A 26,897-nucleotide genomic window follows, 5' to 3' on the forward strand; every position below is an offset into this window, starting at 1 on the left:
TCACCTCCTAGTGGCACATGGGAAGCGCACAACATCATAGGTGTCATCCCATCTCCGTTTCTTCAGCGCTGTCCTTTACTGCAGCCGCGGCGCTGTCTAAGAAGCGTCCGCCGCGGTGCTGTATACACTACAGCACCACCGCGGGCGCTTCTTTGACAGCGCCGCGGCTGCTGTATAGGACAGTGCAGCTATAGCGGCCACTTAGTTAGCGCAGGCGGGGGGGGGGGTTTCTGGAGACTCAGAAACCCCCCCCGCGTGAGCCACTGAATGTTACACTGATGTTTAACCTCAACAGCCAAATAATTACACTTATCCTTTCATACTAATCTCTTTAAGTAGTGACAACTAATATTATAAGTGGGAGTAAATTAAGGTAATAAATATACAGTCTTTGTGATTCTGACCGAAACATAAATTATAACAAATATACCCAAAACATTTATAAAGGATTGTCAAATCACATAAATACCTCACCAAATATAAATAGAACAGTAATGATATAAGATTAATATCAGAGCTCCCAATAGTTTTTAATATTCATTGTTTATTTATCACTTGTCAACTTTCACTATTATTTTGCTGGTTTTAATAAGTTATACATTTTAAGCACATTAATAAGATTGATTTTAATATTAAGAGTCATATAATCTTCTTTCCAATATTGACTATTTAAGTCTGTAAATGCTCTCCAATAAACCCTAATTCCTGATTTCTTATATCACAGAATCACCAAGAATGTGAGGGGTCTGTTTCTGTATGTAGCTTTTACGACCCGTGCCATAATTTGGTATTGGGCACTCTCTATCCATAAATACCTCCTGGGTAGAGCAGAAAAGTTTAGAAACCAAATCAAAGAGATACAGTAATTTAGTCTCCCCCTTTTCAGCTGGAAACAGAGTTCATCTGAGCCACATCACCTAATACTATGAATGAATTCACAAACACATATTTGTAGATTTATATGACTAGTAATTAGCTTGTATATGACTCCTCCCAGTTCTAGAGGATGGCAGGGAAACTGTTACCACATGAGGATTTTCCCTGCTCTCCGGACACAATGCTGTCGCTCTGATAGTCTGTCTGTGTTACCATGTTGCTCCCTTCTCTGTGCTGGAGGGTCTGGCCCCACATGGGTCATTTTATTTTCCTGTGGTGTGTGAGCCATGTACACTTCTGGCCACACCCACAGCGCTGTACTCTATCCAGGGTCCAAGCCATCGCCTCTGATGCTGACTGGATCAAAACAAGATATTCTACCTCTTTGGGCAGCAGTTTACGGCTGAGGTTATTAAGGTAATTCCTCACCTTGCCGATCTCTTCAATCCATGGAGACACAGTGGGGATTATCAGCCTCTGCCCCTTGGTCTGCCCTAGGGCTGCTGAGAGGGGTAGGCGACCCTGTGTTATCAATTACCAGCACACTAGGCTTTCCTGTACGTAGCAATGTCCCTGTACTGGCAGGCTCTATACCCCTATGCCACTCAGGGCCTCTGCCCCTTGGTCTGCCCTAGGGCTGCTGAGAGGGTTCTACGAAAAAAGCTCACATTAAAAAAAAACCTGCAGGAAAATTGTTCACAGAAAAAACCAGACTGACATAAATGGCACCATATAGTAATTTTATATTACTATATATTAATTTATTGCTTTATAAAAGTGGTCTGTATATGAAAAGGGCTCTAATGCTCAAGTGTAAATGTTTGTAAAGTAACTACAGTTTTTTTAGTTTTTTATCAATAAACATTATTGAGAATGGAAACTTTTTATTTATTTATATATATATATATAGTGGTAATTTTTATTGTATTATATATCACCTAGAGATAAATATATGAATCCAAGATTTTGAGTTTGCTTTACAATTCAGCATTTATTATAGTTTTTCAGGCAAGATACAGAATTCACATACATGATAATATACTCCCATAGCTATAATTATACTGATATTGCTTTGCACTCCTAACTGTATAACATTGTCAGGACAAAACTATGCACAAACCAGCTATAAGCATATATATATATATATATATATATATATTTTTTTTTATTTTTTTATTTTTTTTTTGCTGTCTTATATCTGTGCTCAGGTGATAATTTCTATATCTCTGGAAACTCTGCATCCTAACATTGTCTTTTCCTTATGTATCTCAATGAAGCACCGAGGATGTAGAATGGGGATGTAGATACACGAGAATTGCCTGCTCTCCGGGAGTGAAGGAAGTCTCCTGTATGGATCTAAGTTTTACATGTAGCGGGGTCACGTGAATATGATGGGCCTGATTCATTAAGGAATGTAAACCCATTTGCGTGGCGTATTTTGCGTTTTTTTCCTCTGCGTGAACATTCGCCAAAGAGCGCAATTCATGTTTGTAAGTAAATTCCGACAGCCTACGACTTGTAGGGCAGAATGGTGGGTGGGATTTGGGGTAGGCTTGTAGTCAGTGTACAGTGAGGGCGCGCCAAGTTTGAGGGCACAAAGCAGCGTCTGATTCAAGCTTTGGGCATCTCTTCATCTGTATCACTTGCACCAGCTGCAGGGCTGGTGATAACGGTGGCGTGTACTGCTAGAACATGTGTTTGCAATCAAGAGCAACACTAAAATTCATTATATGTAAAGGAGACATTACTAACATCCTGATAAATGTATTTCATTGAACAGAAGAAAATGAGAAAAAACAACTTTTTTAGGTTTCTTCATTAATGACATTTAACAGGTGACAATAATTTAATTTTGTGTGTGTCGGGGCGGACTTAGTCTTTATTTTTAGGGGTGGCGATTTAGCATAATCATGCCCTTCCCTTATACTGATTGGCCGTCCAGGTTGGCCCTGCCCCCTTCTGTTATGATCAGTGGCGTCTTGGAAAAATTTATAGTTCGGTTTGTGCTGCTGGGGGGGGGGGAGATCGCTCCGCTGGATCCGCCACTGATGTGCATGTGTGTTCTGCTGGGACTATTCCACATAGGTATTGTACATATCCAGCAGAGTGTTGAGTCTTTCTCACTATGGCAAGTGCCTTATATGAAGAGGGAACCAAGAAACCTTTCAGATCCCCTTGTACCTGATACAAACGTGTGTATGCCCGAATTCCGTTAGTTTTGAATTCCTTACTGAACCAGGTGCGGTATATATATCCCCTGGTGTTGGAGGGATTAGTGAGCCTTATGTTCACTGGTTATCTCTATTCATATAGCAATCTGCTGCTCAGTCCTCCATTGTTCCCTGTGATCACAGCGCTGCGTGAAATCAGTGATACAACTTTTGTTGCTCTTCCTGTGTCTGCACCAGAATCAGATTGTGTGATGTGAAAGCTGCTGTTTGGCAAATTTGTGGCTTTTTGAAATATATTTTTAGAACAGGAAAATGGAAGAAAGTTATTGAAAAACTGCATTGTGCACCAGCAGCAAAGTCTGTGGGGACGGTCCGTGCATTGTTGTAATGTGTCAGCATTCCTGTTATTATAAAGTATACATAGCCCAGGCTAGCTCTGCCCCCTGGTGGACACAACACAACCTGTGCAGGATGATGTCAAAGAAAGAACTACAATCTCCATCATACTCTGAGGTCCCCAATAGGAATGCAAAAGAGGAGTCCTGGGGCAGCAATTTAAGCGTCATTTCAGGGAAGTGGCCTATTGCTTCTGAAGTATCATGTACCACCCACATGGTGAGGAGCTTACAATCTAGTGGGAGAAGGGCGCAGCTGAGTGAAGGTTGTGATAGTAGTGACAGTGCAGGATCTAGATTTAGGAAGGAGGGAGAAGGGTTTTCAGAGCACCTTTGGCTGGGGGAGAGTCTCATGGAACGTGGTAGGGGATTCCACAGATAGTGGCAGCATGAGAGAAGTCTTGTAGGCAGGAGGTGAGATGTGGTTATTAGAGAAGAGCTGCGAGCCGCAGGTAGAGGGTGAGGTTGAGTATTATTCCTCTTCTCATAGTTCTGCCACCGGTCCCTGAGAAAAGCAGCGTTTACAGAGCAGGAAGCAAACAACCCCTCTGTGATTGGATTGGTGTTAAGTACAATGTGCTACTTTTTTATTCCTTGTTGCAAAAGAAATAACCAGAAAACGCTATCAGAATCCTATTACAGCTGCTAAATAAGATGCTGTATCTGAAAACAGGAAACAGTAGGCCAAAGAAGTGACTGAGGGGAACAAATAAGGCTGGAGTGGGCCACACGCAGACCCCAAAACACCTGTTTTCAATGTCTGACATATATTACATGGAAACATATCAAGATTACCGGTCATTTAATAATCTTTGGTGAGTGTGACATTATGCTTTGTATCTGTACAATTGTAATCATTATTAGCACCATTACTATTATCATAAAATCAGAATAAAATAATTCCTGCCTGATACCGGGGCTCTGCATGGTATGGTTGGAAGTGGTGGTGGCTGACCAGGATAGTTGGCATAGGGAGTGGGGGGACTGTGGTATGGTAGGAATGGGTGGCAGGGGGCTGTCTGTTGGGACGGAGAGCTGATTAAGATGGTGAGTGTGGGAGGGGGGGGGTTATCATTTTGGGACACCTACCTAAAAACATAATTTGCTGCACAACCTCACTGGATACAGTATGGGGGCTCGGTATTAGTAGGGCAGGTTGGTATGAATAGGGGCTCAGTATTAGTAGGGGGCTCGGTATTAGAAGGGGCTCAGTATGAGTAGGGGTCTCGGTATTAGTGGGGGCTTGGTATTAGTTGCTGGCTCAGTATTAGTAGGGGGCTCAGTATTGTAGGGGCTCAGTATTAGTAGGTGGCTCAGTATTAGTAGGGGTTCAGTATTAGTAGGGGGTTTTAGTACCTAATAATCTGGACCACTGGGAGCAGTTTAAGGAAGGCACGTTTAGGAGTAATCTGTTCCCCAGTCATCAGCCCCATCCCTCTTTGTATAGATGGGTTTGTAGCTTGTCATACAGCCATCATGGGTGGTGTTCGCGGCCACGGGTCACGGTCTCCACTTCTTTCATTAGGCGGAGACACTGTTCCTCTTGCCACTGTAGTGCTACACACTGCACAGAGACAGGCAGCCCGACCCCTCCTTCTACTCCCTGAAAGGGAAAGTAGTTCAGTTATTATATGTACTGAATAACGGATCCATTCATCCAGTGACCGCCTCTGCATAGACACCAGTGACTGATGAGTCATTGTTTCCTTTTATTACCATACGTGTATTAACATGTTATAACATATCATTGGATGGCGGTGAAAGGGGCCAGCCTTGCTGATGGTGGTTTAGAGCAATGGGAGAGAGAAGAGGCTAATAAAACCCAATACATTGAGTGTTACACTTACCCCTGCTCCACCACGCAGCTATGGAGGGCTTTTCTGAAAGGCTCTGTACAGAAGAGCTTGCTATCTGTTTGGTGATAATGTGAATTGCTCACATTGGCTGAAAGTATTTCATGACGTTGTATTGGTTGTGATTTTGTAAAGTATATTGTGTTTTATGATAATTAGAAGTGAGATGTGTTATTACACTTTCCACTGCCTGCTGTAGTTAAGCAAGTGTAAGTTATGTAAGTGCCACATTATACTTATATTGAGTTTTCCTACCACTGACCATGGTCTTATCTGTGAGGAGTTTGTATGTTCTCCCCGTGTTTGTGTGGGTTTACTCCGGGTGCTCCGGTTTCCTCCCATACTCCAAAATCATACTGGTAGGTTAATTGGCTGCTGACTAATATGGACCGTAGTCTGGATATCGTAGGAAATTTAGATTGTAAGCTTCTATGGGGCAGGGGCTGATGTGAATGACAAATCTTTTCTCTGTACAGCGCTGTGTAATATGGTTGTGATATATAGTAAACAATAATAACAATCTACCAAAACTACACCTGATATGTTTTAGTTTTTCCTTTAAATGTTTCCATTTATAACACCCCCCACACCTACCTCCTGTGACCTGGGCTTGTTATATTTCTGTATTGACATTATACAGTATGTAGTTGACATGTCTTTGTATAAAGTTGTGTATAGCACACTCCGATGTACGTGTAAAATATTCGGAGGTAAAACGTTGGATACAAATGTGTAATATAAAGAGCTGAACAAACCTTAATAAACTCTTTGTCCCAGAGATCATTATAGTACCCCTTGTAATGTTTCATCTCTTCCTCTTCCTCAGAAGTCACAGTGGTCACAGGAAGAACCCCGGCAGGAAAATTCAGTATGTTAAACAGCATGGTGAAACCAAAACCGGCTGGAAGATATCATACAACATCTGGTAAGAACATCATGTTCCAGTGAGAAGCTATGATGGGCTTTATACATTATTCTGTGTGATACATTGTATCAGTCTCTAATCAGCTCCAGTCATGATGGGAATATACACATTTTTCTGTGGTTATATTCTGTGTGATACATTTTATCAGTCACTAATCAGCTCCAGTCATGATGGGAATATACACATTGTTCTGTGGTTATATTCTGTGTGATACATTGTATCAGTCACTAATCAGCTCCAGTCATGATGGGAATATACACATTGTTCTGTGGTTATATTCTGTGTGATACATTGTATCAGTCACCAGGCAGCTAAATATGAACAACAGCCCAAGTTAATAAAAAAAAGAAGTGACATGTTAAGATCAGAAGCAATAAAACACAGAATAGTCTGGTGGCATCTCTGGGACATCACAGATATACATAGCGGGAGGGTTAGGACATATACAGTGACTGGTAGGTCGCAGAGAACACAACACCCATAGGTAGGTACCTAGATATGACAATGAGTTGGATATAGCTGGTGTATAATAGTTCCCGACAGACCAGAGAGCAGCCATTTGTGACATTCATGTACCCACTTATCCTGAAATCTCATTCCACAGAAATGGGGACCCTGAACTTGAAGCTTGGAAATGTATTTTGAGTGGAGAGTAAAAACCCACTCGGCTATTCTACCCCTGCGGCCAGATAAATGTTACAGGGTCTAGTATGGAATTTAAGGAGGATGCAGAAGTCCACCCCATAATTACCAAATAGTTTTCCCGGGTGACCAATGTTGAAGGCTGGACTCAGCATAGGACAAAGTAGAGAATCCAGACCCAGTTTCCTCCATTCACTGATGAAATCGCAGCGATATTCCTGAAATCAGACAGCAAAGAGGCATTTCTGTAACATCGTTTGTTACTTAGTATCAAGTCAGATTATCTAGAGGGTGAGGGGCAGACAAAACTTCAGATAATGCACTGACCATCCCAAGGGGAAATGAGTTAATGTCCAGTAAGACCGCCTACTTAATAGATGGTCAGCCAATCAGGATCAGTCTCTGACAGATTACATTTTGGCATTTTATTCCAAAGAATTACCCCTATCATATACTGTATATTGGTAAGTGTCTCTCGCTTAATTTCTTAGACTCTCTCTTCCTAGACTCTACCTACGTTAAATTAATAATAAACATAATTTAATTTAACAAAAATCAACATATAATACCTCAATTACAATATAAATGTAATTACGAGAAAATCTCATGATTTATGCAAAGAATAATACAATTGGAAATATATTTTTAGCATTCATTAAATCCCAATAAATAACTTCTGTGTATGGTGAGTATCCAAAATATCTCTCTTTTAAAAACATTACGTTTGTATCGCCCCTGTCAGTTTTGCTGAGTTCCCATTACTGTGTAAATCAAAATGAACAACAAGTAAGTGAGTTTTATTGGCCTGTTTGATATTATTGATGTTCCTGACAAACTCACTTGATTGATGCTGAATGGCAGAGGGATATGTCCCAGTCTATCTGCTTTGTGTACATTAAAACCCCAGGAAAGTGTCTGCATTTTGTAAAAGGCTTGTTATAGGACTCTAGACTTGTGGAATGGATGGAGAGAGTAGGGTGGGCTCCATCCATTAGGCCTATAAACCGGGTCTTCCAGGTTACCTGTGAACCTGCTGGCAATCAGTAGCTGCACCTGAGTGGTGCCGGTAAAAGGTTGCAGCTCTGCTCAGTCTCTCAGACCTGGGGAGGAGGTTGGCTGCCTCCTGAGAGACTCTGCTAGTGGTGAGCAATTAGTTATATGTTTGGTATGTATGCGGGACATAAAGTCCTTTGCAGGAAAGAGGGTCTTTATGAAATGTTTAGTTAGTGCCGGACAGGCAAGGCTTTTGATTTATGTTTTGAATATCCCTCTGAATTTTTTATCTTTCTGAAATTTCTTGCTCTTTAAATCAGAATATTATTTTCAAATCACATCAAGAGGTTTTCAATCTCTGACAATTTCCAACATTTAATCTAATAATTCTAAATCCTGTATTTTAATCTCCTCTTTTCTCTCCTTAATAATAACCCCATTACATTAAAGGATCAATATTTCCAATATCAAATTTGATTAATTAATTCACCCTACAACCACCCCCTACAGACCCTACAACTGAAGTACATACCATTCAAACACACACAAGTACATAACTTACTACCGTCCCTCTACATACCCTACTACCAGCCCCTTCATAAATTACAACCCCTCCCAAGTACATACATACTGCCCCTGATTACATACCGTAAAACCACCATACCAGAACGACCTACCCTGTTCATGTCACACAATTGCCCACCAGTAAATATCCTAACCCCAACTGAAATAATACAACATATTGTGCCCCAGTCCCGGCCATAATATGCAGCATATGTAACATTTACGTTCTCACACAGATCGACACATGCGGATATTTTACCTTAATTGCCGTATAATGTTTCCAGAGTCCTTTCACCGAGCTGAAATTCCGGAGAAGACATTATTCAGGTAACCGAACAAGGATTTCTGTTCTCACATTAGATACAATTTCCCAGATACTAATGACAGCAGCTCCTCTCACTTCCCTGTTTCTGCTCTTAGTACAGTAATTATAGCTTCATGGGATTTGCTACAACCTCATTTTTGGGAAAACATGTCATGGTATCTATTGACCACATGCCTATTAGACTGTAACAGGTGTGAGCAGATGTGAGTACGGAGGTTAATACACATGTTTTCTCTTAACCAGAATGTAGGTTTATTGAATACAGGATGCAGGTTTGTATATATTAAAAAAAATCTTGTGGAATCAGGATAAATAGACTAGGTACTGCACCGCGTCACTCATACGCAGCAAAGATGAGCATTGCACATGCTCTGTAGACATTTTAGCAGACCGCATTGCAAATGCGCGGTAGACACCCTAGGCGGGTCACTGGAGACAGCTTGCAGCACCCATCTATCTTAACAACCAACCCCCCCCCCGCCCTTGCTTAAAGATGTCTCATTAAACTTTCACATGGTTCACCTATGACCAAAACATAGGGTTAACGCAACAGACCAGCCATCATGCTTGGTACTAGCTGACAAATCAATAGCACCTTTGTTGTCACATTTGATGTTGATAGTCTCAACTCTACTTAAAAGATGTATTTCACACAAAGTCTCTTTAACCCCAATGCTGGGAGTGACAACACATAACCCTTATACATATTTTATTAGGAAAACAGATTTTCTTTTTAATTGATCGTAGTTCAACTAAATAAAAACAATTCAATGGAAAATGCTGATTATACAGCTACCTACTGTCTCCCCCTGCTAGCACCAAATTAAATGGAAACAGCAAAATACTAGGTAGGAGCCTGAGCAATAGTGAAGGTGCAGGTAGGTGTCTGAGCACTAGAGAAGAGCAGGGTAGGTGTCCGAGCCTTAGAGAAGATGCAGGTAGGTGTCTGAGCACTAGAGAAGAGTGATGTAGGTGTCCGAGCCTTAGAGAAGAGGAGGGGTAGGTGTCTGAGCTCTAGAGAAGGTGCAGGTAGGTGTCTGAGCACTAGAGAAGAGGAGGGGTAGGTGTCTGAGCTCTAGAGAAGGTGCAGGTAGATGCCTGAGCACTAGGAAAGAGGAGGGGTAGGTGTCCAAACACTAGAGAAGGTGCAGGTAGGTATCTGAGCTCTAGAGAAGATGTAGGTAGGTGTCTGAACTCTAGAGAAGGTGCAGGTAGGTGTCCGAGTACTAGAGAATATGCAGGGAGGTGTCTGAGCACTAGAAAAGGTGCAGGTAGGTGTCTGAACTCTAGAGAAGGTGCAGGTAGGTGTCCAAGTACTAAAGTAAGAGCAGGTAGGTGTCTGAGCAGGTAATGGTGATTAAATGCAAATATTATCATAACGACTGTGCAGCAAGTTTAGCCTACAGCGTCAGTGCAATGGCTGTTAGAGGAGACAGCAAAGCATTGTGGGTAAGAGCCAGAACCAAAGCTCCTTCTTACCTTACTCCACAGTGCGCTTCCAAGTGATTTGCAATTCGTGGGAACTAAGATAAAATATTAATTACCGTGAGAGCAACCCAATTACAGGTAATTACATTATTTATCAATGTCTTTAAGTGTTATCAACCCAGGAGAAAACTAAAAATATACTGAAAAACATGGACTTCTTATCTACAGACATTGGCCAACATGTGATTTATATCCTTATAAGTGTGATTAGATTTCTGTTTCTGGGGTTTCAAATGAAGGAAATGTTACTAATTGTGCGAAGTTGCACTAATCTCTGCTTAATGCGCTAATTGTGCAACATGTGCAGATTCAGGGCAGAGGTTTTTGAATATATGAAAAGTCAGTGGAATTACAATACATCTTAAGTGAGTGCACCAGAATTTTTACCCCAACCTCAGCCAATTTGCATTGATTTATGAGAACGAGTGATGTGAGTTCTTCAGCCAAAGTCTATTGATTAACAAAGGTCCAGACTGCAGCACATTGAGAATAGGTCTCACTTTATGTCCTCTGCAAAAACGAGATTTACTTACCATGGGCCTCATAAATATGGACGCGATTTTCTTTGCGATGACCGGAATCTTATACAGAAAAATCTGCTGTTTCAGATTTGGATCCACAATGTCACATTTACTGTAATATGAGAGGCAGATTCATTATACACAGAAATATAGCTACAAAATGTTATTATTTGGTGTTATTAGTGTAATTGTGACTTGCTACATTTAATGTGATTGTCTGATATGTGTTTCTTACTATGTGTATACTCCAGTAGATTGAATTCATGGTGTAACTCAATATAACAGTTTACGGTATTGGATAGTTGACAAATTTTGTGTGTCGGCTTCCAGGAGATCCCGGGGAGAGGTGGATGTGTGGGGGAGGGGGGGCTCAGCAAATCTCGTCATTGATGACGAGCCATGATGACGCGTGATTTGCATCACTAAGCCCCATCCCCACCCACTTCACTAATGAATTAGACAGGATCAGGGAGGTAGTCCTGCTCTCCCGGTGTCACTACCAGTCTATGCTGACCCCATATCCCGCTCCAAAGATGGGGCACCTGTGAAGATACCGGGTTTTCTGGCCCAATTCTACCCACTTCACGCTGACTGGCCACCCACGGGTGTCTTACTATTCCAGGGAAGTCTACCCAGTACCTTCTAGGGTTCTCAGTCACTGAGTTAGAAAGTAAAGCAATACATTTATTGTGTTAAAACCCATCACTAGATTATTCTGTACACACAGTAAATAAATGTCAGGCAGGTTTACCACATCATCTGTCCCATACCCCACTAGCTGAAGGAGTTACAGTCACCTGACTGTCCAGACTTGACAACCCATGGATCTTTCTCAGCTGCACATGTAGACTCTGGTAGAGAATGACAACTCACAACCAGACCTTGCACCTTCCATGAATGAAATCCCACAATGAACAACACCTCTTCCCCCTGGAGTGGCTCCTTATATCTAGGGTCAAATTTCCACAGTGCTTTTCCCTCCCTAGGCAAACCCCTCAGTCTCTCTCTCTTTAAACATTGGTAGGTCCTGGATCAAGAGGTTGGAGGGGGAGTGGAGATGAGCTATGCTTCCATAGAAGCCCCCTGTTGGGAGGCAGACAATATGTCTGGACTAGTCCTATGGAGAACAATGGATACTAAATGGCTTACCCCACCTCCAAAGATAGGATAGCAGTCAGTCCCTCCTAAAATTAACCCCTTATACTACTTGTCCCTGCGATGTCACAGGGTTCCCAGCTTTTCCATGCTTCCTGTAGAGAAAGGAGGTGGGAGAATGAATGTAGTTCCAGCCCCCTCACCTGTATCCTGGACACCACCTGATCTTTACCCATAACCCACCCAGCTTCACTTTAAGGACATTGAATAACAACCTCACTGCCACATCATCAATATACAATACACAATATACATATTTACAATGAGCTACAATGTCTCCTTATCCACATGTAATTAGACACTGCAGTTGTATTCTGTTGAGCTGGGGAACAAAAGCAAGGACGATAAAAAGTACAAGCTATAATCCACATTTTGTGAGAAAGGAGAAACAAGCTGGTTATGGTGTTATCAAACTCGTTTCGTTACATAACCTAAGGAACCCACGAGTATCCGCTGGCCCTGCTCACTTTTTAAAAAGTTATAAAATACACAAGGGCAGTGAAAAGGGGATACATGATACAAATAGATTGGGAAACCCTGTATGAAGGTTAACATTTCATACTGCATGCAGTTGCGGTGTCACAGAATTGCATGCAGTAGAGGTTTTTTTCCTAACGCATTTCACCCACTATAGAACGTACATTTACATTGGCGCTTCTGTGAGCATTAATACGGGATATAAACACAATTCTGCACATGAGACAGGATGAGATATTGTGGGGAATACGGAACCCACGGTGTAAGAACGCCACTAACTTACAATTTATCCACAAGAGTGGTTCCTCCATCTGCAAAGAATCCTCTTAAACAGAGTTCATTCAGAGCGTACTCAATTCTAGGTGGGGTGAATGGTACGAGCTGTTTTAATATAAAACAAAACATGATGAAAAGGGGAAATAGTCAATTATTATTATAAAACACAAATGACCGTTATATCTGTATAATTTCCTGTTACTAATATCTGTATAATAGTGAGCAGTGATGTCATTCCTATACTTGGTCAGTACTGACGTCATCGTTTCAGCATCTTATAGTAAATGGGGTAATACACAGATATTTCTGCTTGTAGATCTGGATAAAGCCGTCAGCCGCAGGGATTTGGGAGTTGTTACCACACACAGACAGAGGCGGGCTGGCCCGGGGGGCAGGGGGGCAGCGGCCCCCAGGGCTGTTATCTCCCAGCCCGCACCTGCACACAGATAATATAATCACTGTGAAAGAATGTTGGCAAAATTAGGTCAAAAAGACTTGTTTCAGTCCAAATGACAGCAATTAATGATCTTTTTGAAGCCCAGTATTCAGAGACAGGTATAAAAGCTCCAATAAAATCATAGATCTTTTACTGTACAGATAGTGATTGTAAAGAGAGACCTTTTTCCGTCACTTTCTGCCCCAACATTAAATCATTTGGAAACACGGCTTATAAAGGGTTCAGATGGGTCTGCAGTTTATACACACGGAAATGTCATGTATTTAGCTGACAGTTGTACACTACGCATTCCACCGACAGGGTAGATAAAGAGAGTCATAATATTATATATCAGGCGCACCTTGTGTCCGGCTGCCTCCAGCAGGGTCTTGGTTTCTTGGATAGCACGTCTCATGCTTGGGTGGGGGAGAAAGTATCCATCTGTGTCATAAAACCCAATTGTCAGGGGTTTCGAGCTGTTATAAATCTGTAATAACGGAATCTCGTCAGGAATCAAACATCAGAAAATCTTACAGAACTCAACACTGATTCCGCACAGACACAGTCATTTCATTTTATGTTAATGGGAGGCAGCCATGATGCCCACATAGGGCACGCACCCAAGGAAACCTACGAGGGATACTCAATGCCATAGGGGCATGTCTAGCACTACTTTCATCTACTCCCCTCTAATCACTATGCCCCCTCCCCATCATATCGCCCATCAATCCTCCAGCTCCCTCACCTCACTTACCTATGACCTGGCCGGCCGGCTCCAGCTCTCTCCTCCTGCTCATCCTTACACTGTACCCGCTCTGCAGCTTCCTATCCATGTAAGAATAGATCTGCTGCCCTATGAGCAGACTTGAATTTTGGAACTCTAGAATACTGGCTCATGTGCACGGCATTCTGGGGCTTCAAATTGTCTGTGGTATTGTCGGTCAGACAGCCGGAAGCTTATTAACACTGCATTATTCTCCGCTGATGCTGAATTAGACCCCCAGTTCATATTTTGCCTCACAGTACTGCCCCCTCAGTTAATATTATGAGGAGCTCTGCTAATCCATTTAATGAGAATATCATATACCAACACGATCACCAATCTCCTCCTCCTACCATCACTGTGAGGAGCACTGGTAAACCATTTAATGAGATGGAGAATCCCTTATCTAGAAGAGTGGATCCACGTTGTGTGGTATTTGCCACGTCTCATACCTCATCTTTGAATGGGACTGGGGGCACAGTGGGGTCCAGCTGGAACAGGTCATCACACAGCACGGCTTTCATTAACAGAGCCAGACTGTCCACATCCCGCGCAATCGGTCCTGGCATCATCACAGCTAGAAATACCGAAACCAAATTACTGGTCTACTCCTGAATATCACAGGGACCCAGAGCAGAATGACCCTTCCTATTGGTAGATACTGGAAGCAGCGTCATGGAGGTAGGACATGTAGGGACATGTACAGAAAAGTAGGGACATGTAGGGCTATGTACAGAGAAGTAGGGACATGTATAGAGAAGTAGGGACATGTACGGAGAAGTAGGGACATGTACGGAGAAGTAGGGACATGTAGGGCTATGTACAGAGAAGTAGAGACATGTAAGGACCACTGCTCTATACAGAATACTTGAAATAGTTGCTTTAGTTGCTCTGTAACGTGAGTTTTACACAGGAGGATAATATAGTCTGTAAATACCCCCACAACTGGTATTATGAAACATAAGACTCTCCATTTTATATATATATATATATATATATATATATATATATATATATATATATATATATATATATATATACACACAAGTTAACCCGTGCATGATACTCATGCATTCTAGTCAAATCAAGCTACTTAAGGTGTTAAAAAGGTTCTTGTCATGCATTTGGGCCTAGCCCAGGCCTCCTCAGGGGAAGAGCGTTACTTCCCGATGCAAGTGCCCTTTTTTAACGTGGTTTTGTCCACATGTCACCACCTCATCATTTTTCTCCATCACCTCATCCTTCATCTTCATCGCCACATCCTTCATCAAGCTACTTAAGGTGTTAAAAACTCCCCACTGTCACCCCCGGCAACCACCAACCACTCCCAACGGTCACTTCTCCTTCAAGAAATATATAGGTCAGTGTATAACTCTGCCCAGCAGGTGGCGCTGCAGCTTGTTTTTTTTTTTTTTCACACACGCCACTAGGCATTTATATAGTAGATATATATATATATATATATCTCATCTTTGAATGGGACTGGGGGCACATAATATATATATTTCTGAGGTCCCCACTGAGGCTTTAATGAATGTGCACTTAGAACCTCGTGTTTGTTCTGCACATTATATTATAGAGTTTTTATTACTGCAGAGTTTAACATATGTCTTTCTCTAATAATACCACTATGTTCTTAGTACATCTGCAGATGGGATTTTGTATATATATATATATATATATATATATATATATATAAATATATGAATCACATGGAGGGATTCTCACAATAGACGGGCTGTGTTTTGTTTTATAAAGATATTTAGTAAATTCATCTGAAATTACAAACCTGATTTCATTCCACTGACCGGGGAACAGATTCCAAGCGAACTGGAAGAGATGAATACAGCGTAACACATATTACAGGTGTGATAAAGTATGGCAGTCACTGGAGCCTCACACAGGTTTGCTGAACCATTTCACTGTTTATTGGCAGGAGTCAGGATGGCTAAACAGTTTCAGCGATGGTACAGCAGACATATCCAGCAAAAGGATCACAAAATCTCCCACCACCTACATCTGACTAGACAATAGTTCCCTGACTACTAGCCGGCCACTAACTGGCATCGGTGGTCCCGCCCACAAATACAAACAGTGTCTTTATCCTCCACCCAAGCACTACAAACAAATCACAGCAAAACAAACCAATTACACCCATGTGGAACACCTGTGTGTGTATGTGCTGAAAGAGGATCCCAGCGAAAATGTAACCCTGTCTGCAGCCTGCTGCTGCAGAGTAGTTGTGGTGTTATCAGTTCCCTTATAGGGAAACTGTGACAAATATGCCTCTTGCCACACAGGACATACATATACATACTCAAGAGCAGTAAAAATGGTGCATATTGATGTCATTACTGATAACAGATGATTAGTGATGTCATTACAGATAATAGATGATTAGTGATGTCATTACTGATAACAGATGATTAGTGATGTCATTACAGGTAATGGTGCTTAGTGATGTCATCATTGATGACGGATACTTATTAGGGTCCGTTCTACCACTTGGTTAACCTAGACGATATGTAACTCACCCATGTACCACAGCACCCCCACATTAAACGCTGTCTACTGATATAGAGGGGCAGCAGCTTCTTACAGTGGACTGTGATGTCACAGGATAGCGCCACACTCCCCACAGTATGTAAGAATCAGTGGCCCTGATGCTTAGTGATGTCATTATTCAAGTATTTGATATTTATTATTTAGTCTATAAGGATATTAGAGGCCTCCACATGTACTATCCTAGATATTTACATGCAGGTTACAACATACCTCAGTCTATCTCCAGAAGGTTTCAGCCCGCAGACCCCACAGAAGCTGCACGGCATTCGAATACTGCCCAGAACGTCAGTGCCCATGCCAAGGATAGCTCCACCCCCTGCGATCAGGGCACATTCGCCCCCGCTAGACCCTCCGCAAGTCTTCTTGTGATTGTGGGGATTTAAGGTCTGTCCATAGATGGAATTACTGCAGTCAAAGCTAGAGAACAATGAGGAGAGGAGCGAGTGATCCCTACTGTCTGCGGATATAATATATATTATAATGTGTCACTTCACAATTTCTGTCTACATTTTGCAATCAGGACTTTTGCACCAGAGGCTCTAAAAAAGCCATTTTCATTCATTTAAAGATAACATGATTTCTTGGTATAACGGTGTTTAAACATTCACTTCCCTGATTTTAGATACAAGTAACGTAGGTGTGAATTCTAAAAAGTCAGCACCTTCCAGATGGACATAGAGGAAAGCAGGTTCGGTGAGGTAATAAGAGAACTGGAGGCAAATAATACACTATTACCCTTTCACACTGCAATACCACACACTACACGCCTGGCTACACACATCACATCTCATGCCTGGTGTCACGAACGCCCGGCCTGTCCCAGATACAGCAATCTGAACAGCTGGCAGTGACTGGCGTCACCTTAGTCACTTAGCAATGAATACACCTTTCCTGCCACCACGGAGGATTTATTATGGTGTCCTTACGTTCACCAAAACCACTCATTAATATTTCACACTTAAATCACATACACATGTAGCATGAGCCTCCCTGGGCTTCGTAAATTCATTAAGAATGACGGAGAACATGCTAGATTAAATGTATTTAATCTGAAAAATGTTTCCAAGGCTTAGTTACAAAAAATTAATAACAAGACATACAATAAGTTGCACAAATACATTTCAGAAAATAAAATAGGAAATAAAACCAGAGTCACTACTTACTAGTTAAGAACTAGGGGTAAATGTATCAAGCTGAGAGTTTTGCGGCGGGTTTGAAAACTGGAGATGTTGCCTATAGCAACCAATCAGATTCAAGCTGTCATTTTGTAGAATGTACTAAATAAATGATAGCTAGAATCTGATTGGTTTTTCAAACCCGCCGCAAAACTCTCAGCTTGATACATTTACCCCCTAGTGTGTGAGGGAACACAATTGAGAAATATGGGACATTTCAGTCTTGATAGACCAGCTCATGAAAATGCACACGTTGAGATTATTGCATCACAAGGTTACATACAATATACTTTGTCTTACCTAAATATGAAGGGAAACTAACAATAATACATAATCGTCACACCTGGTTAAACACATCACATCTCACACGCACTACAGTATGGACTCTGCAAGTTTAAGTGGAATATTTACTTTATCAGGGATTGTGGGATGTTGGTTCTCACGAAGGGAATAGCGCCTTGCTTCTTCAACACCTGTACAACAGGGCTGTCCTCCGCCTCATCCGTGCCAAGAAAATGGACCAGACCGCAGTTCGAGTTATGTCCCTGTGGAGACACTGCGCTAATTACATTTCTCTGGTGATATAGAAAATATCACTCCTAATCTTCATTCATTGCAATGTAAACTCTACTACAACCAACAGAGAGGATACAATCTGTGAGTAGAGAAGTGTGGACCCACTGTACCAAATTCATGGGAGAAGATGTGAATTTATCGGTTCTGACAAAAAGAGTTTCTGAAATAAGTATAAAATCATTTACTGCAACATATAGATGAACAGAAATATTGTTTCCATACACTGCAAGAGGCGGAGCAGTTTCCTCTTCATAGTTGTAGGATTCATTATGTTATAGTTTGGGGGGTGGTTGTACATGAGACCAGACGAACCTCAGTAATTGTAGCAGTCCGCTGGCTGGAGAGGATATATTTATATATATATATGGTATATACTATATAGTACATGTGAACGGAACCTTATATGCGAGATCATCCTTCAGGGAGATGGGCACCCCGTAGAGAAGACCCTTCTGCGGCTCCTTCTTCACCTCCTGCAGCTGCGTCTCACACTCGGCCAGAAAGTCTGTCACACAGTTCACTTCCTTCGTCACTTCCAAAGCCTTAATGAGAGACAAATGAGGACATTTACTAAGACACAAGGGACCCAATCATCAAACAGCTTTCATCAATGTCTGATTGGTAGCCCCACTTGTAGTACAGTCTGTATTCATGTAAATATTGGGGCTTATTATACCCAGAAATGATAGACGAGGGGTAATAGCTGTTCCTTCATCCTGTCATCATGCTCATATCTTTGCACAGTCGCACCTCACAATTGATGCCACCTGGTTAGTAGGACAGATGAGCCCTCATGATGGGAGTAACTGACCAGAGAGATCGGGAGACCCCATAAGGATCTCGGGGTAGCAGCAGTAACGTGGCGGATGTACAAATACAAAACCAAAATCTCTGAATGAGATTCAGAGTGTGGAGAGGAAATATAGAGGAACCTGAGTAAGCAGAATTAGCAGAGTGTTAGAGAGCCGCAGCAGCCGCCCCTCTCTCTGGCGTGCCGGCCGTCTCCATGACGACCGGGACATCACTTCCGGACAACGGCCGGATGCCGAAAATAAGTTCTGTGCGCTCCGGCAAGCTGAGCAGCCGGGCGCATGTGCAGGGCCGCTCACAGCCTGTGGGCTGATTAAGCAGTGCATATTATTTATCAGCCTACACCTGAGTGTAGGTTCAGGGCAAGCTCTGATTGGTTGGTTCAAGTATTTAAGGCAGGGAGGGCTTTGCCTCCCTGCCGGTTATAGCGCTTACTTACCAGTTTGCTGACCTGCTCCTGTCTTGTCTGTTGGACCCAGTTCCTGTGGATACTCGGCTATCGTTTGACTATCCACTGCCTTCTATTCAGCCTCCTGGTCTGCCGCTACGGGCCTGTATTACCAACTCACACTATGCCTGGACTCCTGGGGGCATCCGAGTACGGGTGAGCTCATTAAGCTCTAAGGGAAAGGCGGCTGCTATAGGTGAAGACCTCCGTCATCTTGTTCTGTTAGTTGGTGATCAGACGTCAGCCTAACACAGAGCTTATTTAGGGTTTTTTCGTCTCTTTTTAACATCACCTCAGAGGTGCAGTAATCACACCTGACACGTTTTGACTAATCTGAAGCATATTAAAGAACAATCTAAATAATCAACATGTAAATTGTGACACAAAATAAGGATGGAAGGCGATTCCGCCCATAGACAATGTAGTAAGTTCCCATCTCATAACCTCATTTAATGCTCAGCTATACGACTGTGGGACTCTGTATCCCACAGAACACAAAGGAGATTCCCCCTCTCCATCATATCTCTAGATTTACACCTGCAAGTAAAAATATAATTTCCCAATGTGCGGGATAATGTACCTTTATCATCATCATCATCATCAACATTTATTTATATAGCGCCAGCAGATTCCGTAGCGCTTTACAGTTGGGAACAAACATTAATAAAACAATACTGGTTAATAGATACATACAGAGAGGTAAGAGGGCCCTGCTCGCAGGCTTACAATCTATGGGACCTTTATCTCATGTTGTAGAGCATCTGTCAGATATTTCCTTATCCACACTCCTGCTCTCCGATCTGTCAGCCGTGCGGGGACTTCCAGGTGCCAGTTCTGGCGGTCATGTGACCCGCGACAGGAAATTTAGACTTCCCATTTAATATTCGCTTTGACACTTGCAGAGTGTCAGAGCAACAGCATACTTAGTGTCTGACTCCTTAAGCCTGTGATTCTTCCCTGCTTCACTCCTATTCTGATCCAGTGTACCAGACCTCGGCCTACTCACTGACTACCCCACTGGCTGTCCTTGTGTACTGCTGCCATTTGATTCATGTTTTAGACCATACTTGCCAACTCTCTCGGAAAGTCCGGGAGACTCCCGAAATTCGGGTCAGTCTCCCGGGCTCCCGGGGGAGCTGGCATTTCTCCCGGATCCAAGATTTCACACGATTCTCTGTGAATCACGCCATTTTGGAGGGCGGGAGGGGGCGGGGCAAGGCCAATCGCGTCATTTTGCCCCCCCCCCCCCCCCCGCAACGTACAGTACGGTTTCGCAGGGGCGGGGCTATTGGTCTCGCCCCGCCCTCTCCCGCCCTCCAGTCACACCCCCAACTCCCGGAAGCAAGTTTCCGGGAGTTGGTAAGTATGTTCTAGACCCTAGCTAGTCGGATACGACACAGCTCGCTCAAAGTGCTCACAGGTAGTCATTCCTTCTATCTATCCTCTCACATAAGTAGGCTGAACCAAGGGCCTCGACCTGCCGTCTCCCAGCCGCTAAGTCCATCCCGCCTTGCGGTGGTTCTTGGTGAAAACTAGGGAGGGCGTTAGACTCCGCGCCTTGCTAAGCCAGCACTAATACTGATTGGAAGAACACCTCTGTGCATAACAGGATCTCAGGGTCAGTGATAGAAATACTCTTTAGGGAGAGAATGACAAGTATTGTGTAAGTCATGTGACACGTCAGACTGATCAGGTGACAATGAGCGGACGTGAGAAGATTGCCGTTTGGTACATAAATAGAAGCCCAGGCACGCACCCAGGGGGGGTTTCCTAGTCCCCAGAAACCCCTGTCCTGCCTGGGGTGCCCTATCCTTACAGTGGCCCCTATCCCAGGACCCTCCCCAGCTGTGTGAGCACAGCTCTCTGCCGCAGTCTTGCCCCGCCCCTTCCTCCTACACACACAGCATGGGTGTGATACAGGAGTCAGGAGAAGAAGGTATGACTATATATGACAGTTACATGTATGTGTGTTTGACCCTGTGTGTGTTTGCAAGTGTGACCCTTTCCTGCCTAAATTGGGACAGACAGGAGATATGCATTTGTGATATTGTCTGACTATTCTAGTTAGATAATTACCAGCTTAAACGAGCCACAAAACTCTGTAAATTGCTAATCAGCTTCTGCTAAAAACCTGTTTCATCCTTTCATCATTTTTTCCATGAGGCAGCAAACACTAAATATCAGTAACATTAGCAAACAAAACAATATATCACCTAAAAGTACAATATAGACGGCCTATGGATACAGTATAACATTTGACCATGTCTGAAGAATTCAGCTTGTGTGATACAGCACAGATATAAACAGACAAGTATCTAATATAGGATATTACTTAAGAATACTCAGTAAGCAGGTTTGTTACTATAGGAGCATATACAGCACATGACGTTTATGTTAAAGAGCAATGTTGTAAAGCGCACAGGAGCGCACTGGGGTGTTTGAGTTTCAATTATGATTCTTGGTATGCAGCATCTGGGCTGTTAATCTCAGAAGCATTTAGCTGTAGGTGTAACCAGAATAATCTACAATAATCTCTCAGTACAAAGCATCACGTATGATGTTTGGCCACATTCACTATGACTGCACAGTGTCACTTTGCTTATTATTTATTGTAATTATAACTGTTTTTTTATTCAGTACTTAGTGTCATGTATTGAGCTGCACATTAGACATAGCAATACATACACATTTTGATGGCCCAATGGAATGCTGTGCCTTACTGATTGTGTAAAATTATAGCCAGGGGCGGGCTGGGCCGGTCAGAATCACAGCTGTTAGGGCCGGCCGCCCCCGGAAGCAATGTCACCGGTTTTTACCGGTGATACATGTGTGATGCGGCGTGCGCCCCCCGGGCTGACATCTGCCAGCCCGCGCCTGATTATAGCCCTGCCCCAACACATGCGGGTCACACCCACTGGTGGCGCTGCGTGGCGTGGAAACCCCCTTCTCAAATCCTGCGTTTGCCCCTGAGAAAACTATAGCGCGGCGTAATATGCTGGCGCCAGATGAATAAACAGTAATAACAATATTTCTCACATCTTTCCTCTACGGTTTCTATAAACCACAAGCTCTGCGGACCTGCAATGCTGTTTTATGTCCTTATTCATACACCAAGCACATTACAAGGTACCTATAGAAAATCAAGTCCAGCCTCCCCCCACTCTCCACCATTACATTTCTATCCTGCGTTCTGTTCAGCCTCATTCGTGTTTAACATTAATTACGAGAGTGAAAGGATTTTGGGGCTGTCTCTATTACATCTGGTGCTTTTCTGTGTTTGGAGGTTTTAATTACATTGGCCAACATGGGCTAGAAGGGCAAAATGCATCCGTTATAGGTATCCGTAGGAGAAATGTACATTTCCCACCCCTTTATTGTATAGAAATAATTCCGTCCCATAAAATGAAATCTTGATTTTGCTCTTTAGTGAAAAATAATGACCCTAATCCTCAATTAGCAAGAAATGCTGGATCCGCCCCACTTTTCCATGAGACAGTGCAAAGGTTGTGCCCCCACACAAGCCACCATCTTGGTCTGCAAATACTTTCACTTACTTGTACAACTAGATGTACTTGCACTAAAGTGGGAGAATGAAGTCACAAAACATCTTTTGCGCAGGGCCGTCTTTCCCATTGGGCACGATGGGCAGGTGCCCGGGGGCCCAGGGGGAAAGGGGGCTCTGGCAGGTCTGCTGCTGTAAAAAAATCCTGTAAAGAAGAAAAAAAAAACCAAAAAAAAAAAAACTTACCTTTTGCGGTCACCTGACCGTTCAGGTCAGGTGACGATCCGGCTCACACCCTGGTCCTCTCTTCCGTGATGCGCTCGCAGTGAATGTCGGGCGCGATGACGTCATCACACCAGACATTCACTGTGAGCACAGCATGGAGGAGTACAGCGAAGAGGATTCAACTTATTGCGATTGAAATGTAAGTTAAGAGGGGGATTTAAAAAAAAAAAAAAAAAAAGGACTTTACTTTTATAGTTGAAATTGTATGGATCGTTTAAGTTGGGTATATATATATATACACACACACACTTTTTTTTTATTTTTTTTATACTTATATATTTATATATAGGGGCCCCGGTGCACTGCTGTGCCCGGGGGTCCATACTGTTGTTAAGGTGGCCCTGCTTTTGCGCAGCGCTTTTGTGGTTCATAAATGACTCTTAGGGCTAGATTTACTAAGCTGCGGGTTTGAAAAAGTGGGGATGTTGCCTATAGCAACCAATCAGATTCTAGCTTTCATTTATTTACTACCTTCTACAAAATGACAGCTAGAATCTGATTGGTTGCTATAGGCAACATCTCCACTTTTTCAAACCCGCAGCTTAGTAAATATACCCCCTAGTGTCACAGTCAGACACAGACAAAGTGACCAATCAGTACGTAGCTTTAATCAGAGCAGTTCAAGTGAGACAATGAAAGCAGATGTCTAATTGGTTGTTGCACATTTTCACAGTTGTGATTTGGCCATTGTGCGTTTTTCTCACCTTTTCCACGTACACGTGTAGTACAGTCTCCGGGCTCAGGGATCCTTTCTTCAGCTGCTCCACCAGCTCTGCCAGGGATAGGGAGAGGATCCGACTAGCATCAACATTCCCGTACTGGAAGACACATAATACAAGGACTCTGGTGACAGATTACACTTAAGGATCCAGCATAGTGAAAAGAATTAGTTGTTGGGAAAAGAGAAACAGTGTAGTATAAAAACCAATAATTTGAAGGTCTGAAGATGAACAGTCTCCTCTCCACAGGGAACTTATGATGATATAACATAGATATTTATTACCACTGCTTACATCGAGATGTAACATGGGGCATATCTGTGGCAATAAGCAACTAAAGTCATTTCCAACTTCTATGAAAGTCAACTAGATCTATTCAATTGTAGTCTTCACATATGCACCATGTACTGCGTCACCACTGTAGCCATTAATCTCTCTATTAGCTTCCCTGCCTGTGCTCACATAGGGCCATATTAGCTGTTAGCATTTACTTGTTTATAAAGAAGTACTGGTAGTGATATTTCCATTATTGGTATTTTCTAGTCTTCCATGTTTATTCCAGTGCTGAGATGGGTTGTATATGGTGCGCACATGAATCTTACATGAATCATGGTATGCAATATGAGTGTAGCAAGGCAGCCTTGTGCTGTGCAGCCAGGACATCATGTCACCATGGACACACAGGATGAAGCAGAGATCAGCTCCTGCAGTGACTCAGAGCTGGGAGGAGAGATGGGAAGGAAGGAATAAACAGGCAGTGAGAGGTGCTAGGAGACAGTAACGTGTGGCAGCAGCAGGAGAGGTCTGAGAGGAGAGTTTCCTGGAAAGACAGAGTGTGCCAGCAAACAGAGAGACATCAGAGCTATAAATAGAGATGCTGGGTGCAGCGCTGCACAGGAAATTATTGTAGCTGGATCCCTGCAGAAAATCAGCTGAGCGAGCCTATGTGTGTAGAGGGAGACTTCCACTATTAGCAAATTGTGTGTGAGCAGAGAGACACAGCTAGCAAGACCAGGCATGCAGTTAGACCACGACCCAACAGTGGCTAAGACCTTCATCTTCATTCAGAGATATAGAGAGATAAGAAATAGCCATACACTGTGAAACCATTATTGTCACATCCACATAAGAATTCTTTACCTCTAATCTACATAAGTTAGACCTCCTTATGTAAATCTGTACACATATCAGAGACTGTCTTACTTGTCAGAGACATTCCAAGTATCAGACATCTAATGCAAATTACCAACGTATCAGCGTATCTACAAGTGCAGTTAACTAGTTAATATTGCCAGGACTGTGATTATTGTGTTAAATCACTGTGGATTTTTATTTTTCCCCACTGTGAGTGAGTGAGTGCAGTGTGGAGAGTTCTTGTTTGTTTGTCACTACTGTTCTCGATACTGTTGTCATTATTATCTTCCCCGTTGTCCCACTTACCCAGTCCAGTATCTCGTCCTCTTTAAATCTGCCTTACCCATTTACTTCTCCCAAAATAAACGCCCAGTCGATTGCTAGTAACCACAGTGTGTGGCCCATTAATAGTCAGAGGGTTAGTGTGGTCGGATACAAGGGGCTTCCCGAGTCAACCCTTGGAGGATCCAGTCACAGTCTGCATCCCACCATACTGTGTACAAGGCTCAGGTGGAGGCACTGAAGAGAGAGAGAGACATTTCATTACCCCAACCAGAGTGGGAAACGGGTGCTACATGTGCAGAGTATATCCCGTATATTGATCAGCTGGAACGAGAGCTGAAACTTCCTCCTTCTAATAATTTGCCCCACAGTGAGGACACTAATGCAGCAATAAACTCCAGAACAGATATTACTACTCTGATAAGCCGATATGAGCTTGGTAGATTAGACTGTGAGAAGAATACAGATTACATTGTGTACCCAGATACAATACTAGATTCTCTCGTCAGCTCACACTGGTAGAGTCCCATCCATATGGCCCTATAAGTTCTTATTATATCCCTGCATTATCAGTGCGGACAGACGTATGAGATCTGAACCTATTAATATATAATTCAGCTCTGTTTCTGAGGGGCCACGGATCCACATGGGACCCCCACTTTTCTGAGAACCTCTAGAGTGGTACAGGAGATGGGTTGTTTCAAATGTACTTGATATAAATTAGCTCTTGTACAGGAAAAAATATTCTGACTTTATAAATAGAAATATAATATCTGTTCAGAAAATGTTTATAACAAGTGGGACTGTCTTCTATATAGACACTGATTGTAACAGGGCCACCTAGATGGCAAGAATTAGGAAAGATTGTCACTCAGGGAATGTGTGATAACGTCTCTCAGAATTGTGAATATGGTTCTTGTTCTAAGGGTGGATTTCGGTAAATTGTGTCACCTTGTAATAAGAAACCCTTCTAGAATCAACAAATACCCTTTAATATTGAATAATATTATCCCCATTCACAGTCAGTGACATTCATTTCATACAATATTTATGTTAAACTCTCTTTACATTAAGCTGATTTTTTAAAAAATGTACCATATAACTTCTAACACCAGCATAATACTCTGCATAATAAGTATGACTGACCTTCTTCTTATCCTGCTTCACAACTTTCTCCATGAGAGCCAAAGCCTGGGCCCTCTGTTCCCTGGCATCCTGGATTTTCTGATTGGAGGGTCTCCGATCCATCCATCTGAACACCAGGAAGAAGCCAGCCGCCAGGCAGCACAGCACAGGGACCACCCCGGGCAGGAGAATCAGCATTGTCTCACTGTCTGCTCCTGATCTGTGCCACTCTCTGGGGTCTGGCCGCCCTGCCCAGCAGAGACAATGGAAGATTACTGCCACAAATAGCAGCTAATCTCACCACGCTGGCAGAATGCCCACAATCTATTATAATATATCTATGTATATCACTGATCCAAGCCAGTGATAACCAGCAATACCCGTCACAGTGGGATAAATTGAAAAACCTCCATAGC

The 26,897-nt window shown here is 42.8% G+C and overlaps 1 protein-coding gene across 4 annotated transcripts in view; it reads right to left on the reverse strand.

Annotated features, from left to right (window-relative positions):
- Positions 1-4,227: 4,227 nt before the first annotated feature.
- Positions 4,228-26,897, reverse strand: part of LOC142098781 (vitamin D3 hydroxylase-associated protein-like) — a 53,658-nt gene continuing 30,988 nt past the window's right edge. For 2 of the 4 annotated variants that reach the window (XM_075181549.1, XM_075181550.1), the window contains exons 2-15: positions 23,926-24,039; positions 18,575-18,718; positions 18,012-18,145; positions 16,636-16,842; positions 15,650-15,690; positions 14,313-14,437; positions 13,459-13,584; positions 12,669-12,766; positions 10,766-10,865; positions 10,224-10,267; positions 8,679-8,718; positions 6,972-7,080; positions 6,051-6,196; positions 4,228-5,045 (exon numbers count right to left, since the gene is read on the reverse strand). In XM_075181549.1, the coding sequence (XP_075037650.1) occupies positions 4,917-5,045; positions 6,051-6,196; positions 6,972-7,080; positions 8,679-8,718; positions 10,224-10,267; positions 10,766-10,865; positions 12,669-12,766; positions 13,459-13,584; positions 14,313-14,437; positions 15,650-15,690; positions 16,636-16,842; positions 18,012-18,145; positions 18,575-18,718; positions 23,926-24,039 (1,557 nt within the window). In that variant the 3' untranslated portion in view covers positions 4,228-4,916. Of the gene's footprint in view, positions 5,046-6,050; positions 6,197-6,971; positions 7,081-8,678; positions 8,719-10,223; positions 10,268-10,765; positions 10,866-12,668; positions 12,767-13,458; positions 13,585-14,312; positions 14,438-15,649; positions 15,691-16,635; positions 16,843-18,011; positions 18,146-18,574; positions 18,719-23,925; positions 24,040-26,502; positions 26,728-26,897 lie in introns of those variants that run through there. The other 2 variants (XM_075181552.1, XM_075181551.1) reach the window with 2 other exon arrangements.

Source organism: Mixophyes fleayi, chromosome 8 (genome assembly GCF_038048845.1).
Source record: "Mixophyes fleayi isolate aMixFle1 chromosome 8, aMixFle1.hap1, whole genome shotgun sequence".
Classification (NCBI taxonomy): Eukaryota; Metazoa; Chordata; class Amphibia; order Anura; family Limnodynastidae; genus Mixophyes; species Mixophyes fleayi.